This window comes from Sinocyclocheilus rhinocerous, unplaced genomic scaffold (assembly GCF_001515625.1).
Source record: "Sinocyclocheilus rhinocerous isolate Xijiao unplaced genomic scaffold, SAMN03320098_v1.1 scaffold3807, whole genome shotgun sequence".
Taxonomy (NCBI): domain Eukaryota; kingdom Metazoa; phylum Chordata; class Actinopteri; order Cypriniformes; family Cyprinidae; genus Sinocyclocheilus; species Sinocyclocheilus rhinocerous.
This window is the reverse complement of record NW_015660506.1, coordinates 125,337-139,435: the sequence shown is the minus strand read 5'-3', so window position 1 is coordinate 139,435 and position 14,099 is coordinate 125,337. Positions and strand designations below refer to the sequence as shown.

Sequence of the window (14,099 nt, the reverse complement as noted above, 5' to 3'; positions counted from 1 at the left end):
AATGTGCTGCACACATCTGAATATTTGGGTTGAACTGTTCTGGAACAGTGTTGTAAATACAACTTAACCACTGATTTCTAGTCGTGTCCTCTTTTGGAAGGCCAAACAAAGTAGTTTCACTTATACACAACAAAACACATGGTGGGCTAGAGTGAGCGGCATCGGGGGGCTACAGTGAGTGGTCATGGTTGACTCTTAACTTTTATAAAGAATATCTCTTTGGATTTGAGACTTTAGTCTTTGCAACTTTACAGATCTTCTTTATGCACCAAGAGCTTGTAACACTTCCAAGAGAAAGGAAAAATTTAAATCGCATCATATGACCCCTTTAAATATAAACAACTGGTAGCAGATCCAACCTATGAAATGACAATTGTTGAACTGTCATGGCAGTGTGTAACTATTTTATGTTTTGGTAAATTACTGGCTAATTTGTGTGAATTTGTGTTTTTGTACATTCCTCTTACACCCCGCTGATGGTTATGTTTAGGGTTTTGTTGTTGTTGTTTTAAAATTGTACATATCAGTGTGAATCACATCATTCAAATTCATAGAATATCACCACCTTGTAAAATAGTTGCATTTTCTCATGAGAGTTGGATTGACTGAATAATAATTTTGTTCTTCTTGTTTTTATCTTTGTTCTTATAGAATCCTTAAGATTGGGACTCTGGAGTGGTTTCATGAGAATGTACGCTCTCGTTTCAAGCGGTTTGGCAGCGCAAAGGTCATGAATTCACTTTTCAAAAGGCTGAACAGTGACCGTGCCTGTTCTCAAACTGACCTCAGAGGTAGACTTCAAAAGCCTGTTTAAATGAGCAAGAGTCATTCCATCTCAAGTACTCCAAAATTGTAATTTTGGTTGCTTGGCCATTTTTAATTTGCACACTATACACACTATACCACCAAAAAAAATATTAGGGGTGAGACTTGAATCCTTCCCATTATAAACTGACCCTAAATATGGAACCCTGATCAATCTTGATCATTATATTTGGACTTAAATTTTAAGTCTTAGGAACAAGAATGTGCAAAATTTTTATAAACATTCATTTGTTGTGGTTAAACTAAGTAAAATAAATTTAAAAAATTGTGGTTTTGCAATACGAATACATTAAGGTTTCCACTCGCAAAACCTTAGGAAAAATAAAAACTCTATCCTCTTGTTTTAAATCTTCAATGACGGATGCGGACGTGGTGACGTCACGCGACAATTGTTGCTTATTGTCGTTAAGCTTTTTCCCCTATGATTTTAATGAATATTCAAATTAATAACATTTGTTTTATTTCTTTTTTGTTACAAAATTTAAATGTATTTCTTTTTAACACCGCACCCCTAGCACCCCCATTTTTTCTTTAGCTCTGAGCCAGGGGGTGCCCCAGCACCCCTACTTCCCGCGGTAATGGTTGTAAAGAGCATTCAGTTGGACCCTGTTCCAAACATTTAGGTTAGCAAACTGCATTCTATTTGTTCATTTCTAACAGGACTACTAACCATTTAGAAAGCCAGTTAGTTATTAAGGAATGAGATTTGATTCTTACTGTGTCATCTGTTAATGTGAAACAATTTTTGAAGCAATGTCTAACAGATGACTTACAGCAGGAACACTGAAGGCAGAGCTTAGAGGAGAGAGGCCCTCATTACTTTGAAGGATTTAGTGAGGGATCCAGAGGGAAAGAGAGAGAATTGGCTGGGCCGAATCATCCATGTGATTTACTCCTTTACACAGTCACATGTCTTCTTTCTCTCTCTGCCTGGACCTGAGTGTGTCTCTTTTATCCAGTTTTCAAGCTCTTTCTGTCCTAAATACAGAAGTCAGAGAAGGAACATTGTTGTTTGGGTCAAATGAGATTTAAAAAATTGCAAAAAGATGTTTTAATAATGTACATGATATTTAAGGGTTGATCACAATGGTGAATAAATGCCAGCAAACACCAACGTGGCTGTTGGAACTGAAATGTTGGGAAATGTAGACTAACTGTCTTGTTCACACTGCACCAAAAACACCAACGTGGTTAACAGCCATTGGAATTTTGTGTTTGTTGAGGCAGCGTAAACTAGCTTTAGCTGAAGTCACTGTTTCATTCCTCTATTGTTGTTTTTAACAGTGGTTGCTTCCTGCAACGAATCACAGCGCACTTTCTGTCTCTTGTCTTCTTATGTTTAACTTTTCATCTCTCACTGTTCCTCCCTAACTGCCCCCCGCCCCCTTTCATCACATAGAGCCTTGAGATGATGACACGCACAGCATGCCTGAAGTTCACAGTGAGTAAAAAAAAAGTCCTGTTCCTTTGTGATATAGGCATTTTGAACGCTGATGTCATGCAAGATTCTAAAGTAATCAGTGAATGTCTTTCATCTGTCCAAACAATACAGCGGCCATCTGCACTCACATTATCTTTGATTTAATAAGGCAAGGAACATGGAGAACAAAATGTCTGTGGAAGAAATACACCTAACATAGCCATGAAAGAACTGAACACAAAAGCATTGCCTAAAACATAGCTGTGTAGTTATACAAAGGATATTTTTTCATTAAATGTGGCACTTTCTTTACCAAAAAGAAAAAAGGTTACATTTTAAAATACAAAAACATACAATACAATTAAAATTATTTATAATGTTTTTAATTTCAAATAATAGCTGCTATTATTTGAAATTAATAGCTGTTTAATTTCAAATAATAGCATTTATGTAACTTCATGATTATAACTTTATGACATTGCTTTAAACTATACTACATTTTTGCTTGAAAATGATCTCATGGGGCAAAAATTACTATCTATTTATTTATAATTTGGAACCCATTCTAAATGATGCTTTCAGGATTTAATTAATCATTATCAATATTGTAGCTAAATCTCATCTATGTTAGCTAGCTAGATAATGGTATGGTACCTTAAAAAACATATTTAAATAGTTCTTTAGTTTTGGACACAAGCTTCTACATTTGGAGCTGTGAGAGAGAAAGCCATTTAGTAAAAAAAAAGAAAAAAGAAAGAAAGAAAGAAAAGAAAATTATTTATGTTGTTACATTTTTAATGACAGATCCAAAAGAACATGTTTAAAACCTCCACAAAGTCAAAAACATAATTTAGAATTTATATTACCGGTAGTTAAAATCGCCGCCTTGGAATTATAAGGTTCTATCTGCATTCTGAGCAGTTTTGAGATATTGAGCTTCAAAGTTTTTGCGTTCCATAGACTTCTGTAGATAGAACCCCTTTTGTTTTCAAAAAAAAAGGCCCAAAATGTACACAGCTTACAAAAGAAACATCACATAATGTACATAAAGTTTCACGGAATAAGAATAGTATGTGAATAACTCGATTGACGAAAATGTGTTCGAACAGTCAGACTTGGTAATCACTACAGCATCTCTTGTCTGAGATCAAAGATTCATGTTTGTAACTCTTGTCATCCACACAGCTGGTTCTCTGTATAGCCAGGAAGATGAGCAGTCTGAGAGGGTCGATAGACGCCACTTCAGCCTGGTAATGTACCATCCCTTAAAACGTCAGAAACTGATGTTATACTGTATAGGGTAAAGTGAAAGTTAGCAGTTCTTTCAGTTAAACAGTAGTGTGAGATCGTCCTCTGGTGTTCAAGTCTTATTTTAGTTTTAACAGATTAATTTTGTTCTTGTTCCCCCTTGTTCTTATTATATGATTTTGATTCCTCACATTGCCACCTGGAGGTGGTTTTGAAGACCACATGTAAACAGGCTATAATTTTAGACAGAATACCAGTTTGAAGGCTATGCTCAGTCCTTGTCTAAATCTGTCTGTGACTCAGCCCTTTGTTTAGTTTTATGGGCCTCTGAGAATAGACAGGAAAGCGAAGAGCAAACAGGATTTGGTCATGATTTGAAACGGCAGGAGCACAGCTTTGAATTTTAAAACAGGGTTTGGCAAAGTGATTGTATATTCAAGTTCAAGTTCAAGTCTGCTTTATTTATATGCCTCCAGTATGAGATTTCGTAGGTCAGCTGCCTTTATTTATAGATAGATAGATAGATAGATAGATAGAACTACATATTGGACTACACTGCTACTTTTTGATATTTGGTTTCTAGACAATTAAAAATAACTGTTTTTTTTTCTCCTTTAAGATGAGAAAAGGCAGACGGCTGCTCCCTGTTGATCCTCTTGATTTTAATCTTGGCGTTGAGAACTCTGCTTATTCTCGACCTCCCTTACTTCTGGTTCGTATGTTTGTGTTCTTACACATCTGATGTCACAAATAAGCAAAAAAAAAAGAGAGTAACAGTGTCATGGTTTGTTTCCTTTTGATTTCTGTACAGACTCTTACTGAATTGGTATACTAGACCGTATTCATTTTTAATTAAAATCTTCTTAAAGTTTTGTTTAAGCACATGATTTCAGGTATAAGGTCCATGCAATATGTGAACATATTTATTTATTTAAAGTATTCAGGTAGCCAAGAGAAAGTTCCCCAGAGTAAGGAATCAGTAACCGAAGACGACTGGTCCACAACCTTTAAGCAGATCCTGGAGAATGGAACTCACGATAAAGGTGATGAGATGAAGGACATGCTGCAAATCAGCCAGAGAAGTCTGGAAAAACCCTCTCATTTTGGTAAGATGTGCTGTCTGCTTCAATTTCCCTTAAAGATTTCTGAGGATTTATTTTTTTCCAAGACTCTGTAGAGGTGAATGGATTTCTCCTTCAGGCCAGCCAATGTTTTTTCCTACTGTCAGCAAGATTTAGGCTACTTTTTAGCTGGGAATATAAATCTAATGCACTATAAACACAGTAATTATTGTTAAAAACACTACATAATAATTACATTAATCAAACTTAATTGCTGACATGACAAAATCCATTCCAGACTATTTGGACTTGATTTCAGTATTTACATTATACAATAACAGCTAGTGTTTTGTTTGCACTCTGTAGATGACTGTACACCACATCTAGAACAGAGGATGACAAAATCTCGTTCCCTCTCCAAGATGAGCATCTCTTCAGCTGGCAGCTCTATTTATCACCTCCACCGCGAGCCTTCTTACAGCCTGGAAGATTCAGAGGATGATGATGAATCTGAGATACATGTCATTTATAGTCCTGCCCCACATAGGGAGCACTCACCAGATGAGGTTCCTCCACAGGTAAAATCAAAAAGTCACGACAAAATCTGTGGAAATTATGACTTGTAAAATTGATGTGACATTTTGTCATAATGTCTTTGTTCAAATGCAAAGCTGGAGACCGAAGTCCATTCATACTCCTATAACCTAATGGGGCTTCTCGGCCTCCTTTAAAAACAGTTCATGCAAAACATACATTTTGTAATTCTCTCACTAGATTATTGAGCTCAACAAGCGCATGTCAGCAATTGAGACTCTTCTGAGCCGCTTGGAGCAGAAACTGACCTTACCTGTAATTGGGGCAGAACAAGTAAGTTTAAAGTAAATCTGCACAACCTACAGGTTATTATTTTAGGTTTATAAATGAAATGCTTTAAATACACTACTGTAAGTTTTTGTTATTTATTTTTTTGAAAGTCTGCATTTATTTGATCAAAAATACAATAAAGACTGTATTATTGTGAAATATTATTCAGTGTCACATGATCCTTCAGAAATCATTGTAATATGCTGATTTGGTGCTCAAGATTTTTTTTATTATTATTATCAATGTTTAAAAACGTTGTGCTGCTGCTTTTTTCAGTATTCTTTAGAAATATTTAAAATTTCAGGATTCAATAGAAAATTCAAAAGAAGAATATTTATTTGAAATGGACTGTTTATATAAGAATGTAAAAGTCTTTACTGTTTGATCAGTTTAATGCATCCTTGCTGAATTAAAGTATTAATTTCTTAAAAAAAAAAAAAACGTACTGACCCCAAACATTTGAATGGTAGTAATTTACTTTATTACTACTCAGAAAAAAATCTTTAGCAGAATCCGTATATTGGTTTTACCCTTAAAAAGAGAAACATATCATCAACATTTCAGGATAAGTCCATAAAAGGTAATTCAGCAACTCTGAAACACTTTTATTGATTGGACACAGTTTAGAAAGAATCACATGGAGACACTCCTGACTTTAAATCCTAATGTAGTTTTTCTTGTCTCCCTTTACGTTGAGCAGAAAGAGGAGGATCTGTCTCCAGCTGACTTAGAGGAGCTTGAGCTCCGGAAAAAGCTTGAAGAACTTACTGAAAAAATAAGTGACAAAGGCTCATCTGATGAGGAGGATGCAATGAAACCTTCAGAGGACTCTCCAAAGAAAGGAGCAGTTTATTATGCTCTAGCTATGAGAGGAGATTCAGCTGGACTTGGGAATGTCAGACACGAATGGCCTCTTGAGGTTGAGTGGGTAAGATTATCGAAACAGTCAGAATCTAGCATTAAAAATACTGTTAAACATAAAGAGTGAATATTTATTCATGTTTCTTACAAATGCTTGAGTTCAGCAGTGCTTTGGTTTGAACGCACACTACTGTTCTTATTCCTTTTTAATATTATTTCATATTAAAAATTAATATTTAATATAAATTTGTAATTTTGTTTCTAATTGTATACTTCAGAAAGCAAAGCCAACTGTACCTAAATCCTTAAAGAAGCAGAAGAGGGTGAGGTCCTTTGAGTTTAGCAACACAACCAGCTGTGAGTTGTCGCAACTGGAGTGTAACGTTGCACGGGCAGTGGCCAGCGTCCAGAGCACTCAAAGTGGAGTACGCCACTCAGTCTAAACATTAACATTTACTCCACATTCCTTCTTCCAACAAAGCCGTAACTCTCCATATCTTGCCTTAACTGTTCGTTAACCATTGCTCTGTTCTTCATGTAAAGGTTACAGATATTCAGAAAAGAATCGCTGCTTTGAGTGCTGCAGGGATGACGGTGGAGACGTCCCGCAGACAGGTATGTAGCAGTCCAGCTGCTCAGAGTTACATATTCCAGTTTAGTTTTCCAGAACCCTGGCTGTACAGGAGCTAGTACTGAATCTTTCAGAGAAAAAAAAACATATATATATTTTTGACACATTGTGAGCTAAATTCTGTTGTGAATAAAGCAGGTCTTTGTGGCAAGTTCAGAAAGAGGCTAAATATGGTTTTGTTCTTCCCTTTTTCATTCAGACTCCTCAGCCATCAAGAACATTGCATGAATTTCCAATTAGTAAGTGCAAAACGTTGTACTGCATATTCAATAACTTGTAATCTGTTATTTACATTTATTTCACACAATCATCTTTGTGTTGTATAAAAGCTAAAAGCTACATTTGTTTTCATCTTCTTTTGCACTTAATTTTGTATAAATGTCTTTGCAATTATATATCAAAATATTAAACCAAATTCATTAATTTTAAAAATAGCACGTTTTTAAAAAATAAAAAAAGACATTTCACAAAAGGCCGTTTGTCTGGTATCAGATTATAAAATAGATTGTTCCCAGATACAAATCCTAATATTTGTAAACCACAATTTGACATTTAAACCTAGTTTTATTTCACAGTGCAGTGATTTTAACGCATTAAACTGATAGCAATCAGATCCCCTGCTCGGCTTCTGGAACAAATCGACAACTCGCATCCTTTGGTCATGAATGAGCCTATGGAACATTTTCAGTTTGGTTAGGATGTGAGCTGTATATGAAATTATATGGAATTATAATATGAAATTGAATTGAATTGCTTAACAGATTGTCTTTTCAGAAAGTCACCAAAAGCTCTTTACTACTAGTCAGTTTCTAATCAAAATTCACTCAGTATTCATGTAGGTAACAACATGAAGAAACATGTCTCATGTACTTATGTTCTTTGTGCTTTCTCTGAAGGAGGCAGCAATGAAGCAAGATCTTTACGGAAGCTGACTTTCAGCAAGCTAGCGCTCTTTCACATATTTTTAGAAGTCCATGATGGTATACAAACTCATAGAACATTGATGGATTTACATAAAGCATATTTCATATGTTAATAAAATCAGCTGCAAGGGTTTGTGGAATTCCCATCTTAATAATATATAATTAATACTTGCTTTAATCTTTCAGTAGATGAGTGTCAGATTATTCTGACAAACGAGAGGCTCACCTTTTTTAGAATAGAAAATTTCTGTTATGCACACAATAGAAATTGTTTGTCTATATTACACTTATTAACTGCTGTTGTTTTGATAAAAACTCAATATTTATACCATAATATAGTCAATATTTAATATCTTAATTCAGATTTCTATGTAGTTTCTTTGGTATATTTCATGAAACATTGTATCTGATATATTTTTCATATATAAAATTTTTGTTTTTCTGCTAAATAAATATCTTAAACTACACAATTTTCTTTTTCATCACTTTGTCTTCGATGTCAGTTATGTATAAAGGAATCAGTCAACACTGGCACATTGTCAAAGCTCAATTCCAACATATGCTGAATTATCACATTCTCCATATCCAAATTACAACATCATTTGCATATTTAGTGTGCATATTTAGGATGTTTTTGAGTACATGTAAGCTGTGCAGTCTTCACCTTCCGCCAGAGGGGGTATCAATTGGTGGATCAGTCTATCAGTGGATCCAGACGAGAATATCCTCAACCTCGGAGAACGACTCAAGAAAGATGCTCAGAAGTTTTCTTCTACTCACAGCTATGACAAGACTATAAGATCACAAATCCTCTGAAAAACTGCTACCTTGAAGACGAGACACATTTATGCTTCCTCTGCACTAAAGCACCATTTTATCTGACAGCTGAGGATCACAGAATAAGATACCAAGAGGTGAACAGCTTGCCTTACAACATCCTGTGTCAATATATACAACATCCTGTAAGTGTCATTTACATAGCATGGTGTATAGAAGACTATTTTACTAAAGTAATTATTTCCAATTAAAAATCCTGTGAAATGACTGTATATACTTGAGAAAATTTAGCAGCCTCAAATAGAAGACATTAATATTAAATTGCCAAATTAAAAAAAAAAAACTAATTATTTTGTGCTAATCTACAAATAGTGTATTAGTTTAGGCCATATTTTGTCATTTATTTTACCACAAATATGTTCTTAGTATCTGTAAAAATTAATATTTTTTTCTTCTTCTTCCGGAAAGATTAATTAATTATGCTTCTGAATGCCATTCATTCATTCTTTTTTTTTAATACAGGTGATACTTCTCTCTACCGACAGACACTAAGCCATGGCTGTAAATCTGTGTTTTGCTCTGTATTCTTATGCTGTTAGCATGTTTTACCCAGCCAAAACCTCATGATGATCTACCATTATGCTCGATGGAGATTAGAGGTAAAATTTTACTGACCTGAAAAACGAAATCTAAAATTTAACATGCCTTTGAATTATCACTACAAAATATCAGATTCCTAATACTTCATATTCCTTGTACTATTATTTCTCTGTAGATCCAAACATTGATGCAGTGTGGTATAAAGGCAGAGGAATACGACCTGTTGAGAGATTTGGCTGAAGAATGGCACAAAAAGGTGAAGGATCATATTTTGGAAAGCACAGGTTCTGCTATCCTGAGGTCCTGACTGTGGACTGACAACTTAATTATAAATTCCATAAACTGATCTTCATCTGTTTTGTGAGAACTTATTTCAATATCCCTTTCACTCCAATACATTTTGTTTCAAAATAACACTTTAATGTATGGGTTAAATCATTAATGAATAATAAATAACAGATCTTTTTTTTCTGTATTGTGATGTACATCTGAGTGAAACGAATTAGTGATAAAGAAAAAAAATGTAGTTGAATGGAAGCAGATCTTAATGGAAAAAAAAGACATGCATGGATGAATCATTCACAATAAGATAACATACAATTAGAAAATATATAGGGTGAATTTTCATTTCACGCTGACTTTAAAATGTGTCATTGTATTTGTTTAGATAACCTGTTTACAGATGTAGCCTTACTTGGTGACTTCACTGTCTGAAACTACTTAACGTGTTAATGCTACACGCAGAGAAAAAAAAAGACAAATAAAACCATTTAAGGTCTCTTGATTTATACTTTTATAATTTCAGTGTTCTAGAAAGACAGGCTGGTGGAATGTTGAAAAAACAGTCAGAATTCATTTAAACTATCATAATCTGCAGCAAATGAGTATTAGAGTATATAGAGCTTATACAGCTCAAATCCATTGTCATTCTTTATCCAACAAACATGATAACACTGAAATGTTGGAAGTAGCTATCAGCAGCCGCTTTCTCAATGTTGTAACAATTTGTTGTCACTGTGATTGGTACTATGACAAACAATAAATGTGATAAATCAAACCAAATGAGGTTAATTAAGAGAGCAATGGTCAGACTGACGTCACTGTAGATAGAATCTGTCTGTTCTATCTGCTTGAAGTTCTCGAAAGGCCATATGAATTTGAAAACTCCAGATGAATCCAAACAAGAGTCTTGGCAAAGGCAGTTCACGTGGTCTGTTATGTGCAAACGCACCCTCAGCACATCCAGCAATGGGTCATGTTCTTTCACAAGCACCACTGAGCATTCAATAACGAATTTATACATTAAAACAGACTCTCAGAATCTGCAGGAATGACTTTCAGTGGTGGCCAAAAACAGAGCTGAGGTAAAAACTCAAAATGCTCAGCGGTCCAAAGAACGTTTCTGGATCGCCTCCATAACAACGTTTTTGAGGAGGGCGATTACAGAACGAGGGTCATCACTGCTCACTACAGCACTGCCCGACACGATCATGTTGGCTCCAGCCTAGGAATGTTGGAGTAATGAATAAAGATGAGTAAAACACTTCAAATAATCTCTTGATTTTTTATTCATACAAATGAATATGTGTGCACTAAAGGACAGCTATACCTCAGCACATCTGTAGATGCTGTCTGGGCCAACTCCTCCATCCACTTCAATGTCCAGAGAAGGGAACTGACTCCTGAGCCAGCTCACCTGCAGAGACACAAGCATCTTCAGTGTCCGTTGTCTGAGGAATCTAAATGAGACTAATAGACAGTACACTTGTGTACCTTTGGCATCATATCTTCCATGAACTTCTGACCACCAAAGCCAGGCTCTACAGTCATGACAAGAGCCATATCGATCTGCCCAGCCCACGGTGCCAGTTCCTCAACAGTTGTTCCAGGTTTAATGGCAAGACCAACCTGCATCATAAGAATGTTCTTACAATTTATACTATCAGCAATGCTTGGTCTATTTCAGAATATAAGATTTTCTTTACTTCTAGTCAGATGTATACATCAAAATCAGAGTTTACTAACACCTCCTGTAAACCAGTTAAATTACTTCTGTTCTGCCCAAATCAAATTCTTAGAAGTCTTACAAATATAACTGCCTTAAACAAAGAAAAAATAAATTACATTATTAGTCAGCAGAGGGCGCCATAAGGCCATAGCAGTCAAAGCAACAAAGAATCTGCATACATACATACATACATACATATATATATATATATACACATACATATGTCCAAAAATAAATTAAATGAATTAAATAATTTCATTCATATTTTAATATGATATGCTTATTTTATATTTTATATGCTTCTTTGTGCTTTGCAAAGTAGTAAAGGAATGGCAAATGTGTGTGTGTATTAGGGATGTGCATCTCATGACTCAGGCCGATACGATACACATCTCGATGCATAGCCAACGATACGATACATTAAATATACATATGAAGCAGCTACCGATGCGATGCACCCCTATTACGATGCAGTGCGATCCGTTTTCGATTCGATTCGTGCCAAGTAGGGATGTGCATCTTCATGACTGAGGCCGATACGATACACATCTCGATGCATAGCCAACGATACGATACATTAAATATACATATGAAGCAGCTACCGATGCGATGCACCCCTATTACGATGCAGTGCGATCCGTACAGTCTGTCACAGACATGTTTAAACACAATAAATATAAGCAACACATTATTCAATGCGTTTTAATTTTGCATTTACTTCTAGATTTATGTATTAAGTTGCTCAAGCAAGTGGCAAAACATTTAAACTACTTTCTTACTTTATCACAAACTTACCATTGACAGAAAGTCAGCTCTACTGCCTTTCCTTTTGCACTTAAATCTTTATTAAATGCAATCCTGCGCTTCATAAAGAACTTTGTTTTACTACCTGCCATCTATTATTGCCTTGTTTATCTAAAAGTGCTCTTTCCCTTTAAACCTAGCCAAAAAGCCATATGTGTTGACTCCGAAACAGTAGACTTTAATAATATGCATTTATGGTTTAATTACTACATTTTCGTGTCAATCCATGTTCATGTTTACTGCAAAAATGCACTGTTACTTTAATTCAGCGCTTGCAGCACAGCAAAAATAGACTCGGAAACCATCTCTGCACTGCTGCAGACGCACCGCTCGTGGAACGCACTGACGGACCGCAACGTTGTTCAGTGTGCGCGTTGTGACACTGCCTCGATTGTGCAAGTGACAATTCCTGTGTCAACTGTGCAGCGTGCAGCTCGCTTATAGACAGACACCATGTGGTGATTTGAAGACGTTTGTGTATTTTGAGAGAGCGCGTGCGTGAAATTACGTCTCACAAAATGTATTCAAATTACTTTATAATTATTATTTATAAATATCTAATGAAGAAATGTGAAGGCGAGTACCTCACCTTCAGCATTATAATGATTTCACCCGCGCCAGACAGAGACGGTGCCGCTGCATGTCATGCCAAACCTCTCATGGCAGTGTCATCAGCTTGAGATCGGTTTTTTGAGATCGGCCTTTTTAGAGACCGCCGATCGATCATCCCAGCGTGATTATCGGCCGATAATGATTGGTAGCCGATCAATCGGAGCACCCCTAGTTTTGGACTTTAATCCCAGTTTTTCCTCAAGTCTCCGTGGTGTTGTGATGATGCGTCTTATTCATGCAGCAGCAGCGGTGATGAGACAGCGCGCTTGAGAAACAGTTTAGAGAGGAGAAATCAATCTACTTACAAAATATTGGTCACAGATTATTGGTCCCTTTCTAAATAATAAAAGTATAGCGCACCCACTAGTAATTATATATAAATAAATCGTTTTTTACCGATGCAACTATGTTAGAAACGATGCATCGCGATATAAATGACAACTTGTAGCCGATGCACACTTTTTAAACCGATGCATCGCATCGTTAACTTTTTATGCCGATGCACAGAGCGAATCGGGGAATCTTCCCATCCCTAGTGCGTATATGTATATATACCGTTCGGTTCTTCCCTTTTTTACAGACCTTCATGCCGCTCTCCCTGATTTCCTTGATGAGGCTGCCAGGGTTGGTCGTGGCTTCTAGATGGAAAGTGTACTGATTGGCTCCCGCTGCTGCCATGGGCTTCACCCATTGCTCTGGCCTGGACACCATCATATGCATGTCTGTAATACGGCAAAGGGTAAGCAAAGCCTCCAAACCTACACAGAGCAAACACTGCAATGTTTTACTTATCTGGTTTATCCTAGAGGCAATGTTTATTTAAGAATACAGAAAGAGAGTGAAAATGTGAAAGAACCCAGGGTGTCTACTTGAGAGGATTACAAACAAAACTGTCCCAACGAAGAGGACCAGATTGTGTGCAGCTCAAATGAAACAGAAACTAGAGCAGATGCAATTTTGCAATGACTGGAACTCACCAAAAAAAGGATCAGGTCCGATACAGCGTCGTAAACATTCCACCATAGGATGTCCAAATGTGATGTTTGGAACAAAATGCCTTCAGCAAATTTAAAGATGAAGGAAAGAGATTGAAAAAGGCAGGGTTAGATATCTTAACTTCTGACCAAAAAAAAAAAAACTGACAAAAATATTAAACACTGCAACTGTTTTCAACATTGACAATAATAATAAATAAACAACAAAAGTTTTTTTGAGCACTAATTCAGCATATTTGAATGAATTCTGAAGTATCGTGTGACACTGAAGATTGGAGTAATGGCTGCTGAAAATTCAGCATTGACATCACAGGGATAAACAACATTTTAAATTGTAATAATATTTCACAAACTTACTGTCTTCTGTATTTTTTAATCAAATAAATGCAGCCTCAGTGAGCATAAGAGACTTACTTTTAAAAACATTTATTTATTTATTTACCAAACCCAACCTTTTAAATTGTGTGTGT

General features: G+C 35.8%; 1 protein-coding gene and 1 pseudogene across 1 annotated transcript in view; one reads left to right on the top strand and one right to left on the bottom strand.

Annotated features, from left to right (window-relative positions):
• LOC107725235 (melanophilin-like) overlaps positions 1-7,880 on the top strand; it is a 20,832-nt pseudogene extending 12,952 nt beyond the window's left edge.
• A 1,938-nt stretch (positions 7,881-9,818) lies between these two features.
• LOC107725216 (ribulose-phosphate 3-epimerase-like) overlaps positions 9,819-14,099 on the bottom strand; it is a 4,854-nt gene continuing 573 nt past the window's right edge. The window contains exons 2-6 of the mRNA XM_016534403.1: positions 13,612-13,691; positions 13,217-13,356; positions 10,984-11,118; positions 10,820-10,906; positions 9,819-10,714 (exon numbers count right to left, since the gene is read on the bottom strand). Of these exons, the coding sequence (XP_016389889.1) occupies positions 10,592-10,714; positions 10,820-10,906; positions 10,984-11,118; positions 13,217-13,356; positions 13,612-13,691 (565 nt within the window). The 3' untranslated portion in view covers positions 9,819-10,591. The remainder of the gene's footprint in view (positions 10,715-10,819; positions 10,907-10,983; positions 11,119-13,216; positions 13,357-13,611; positions 13,692-14,099) is intronic.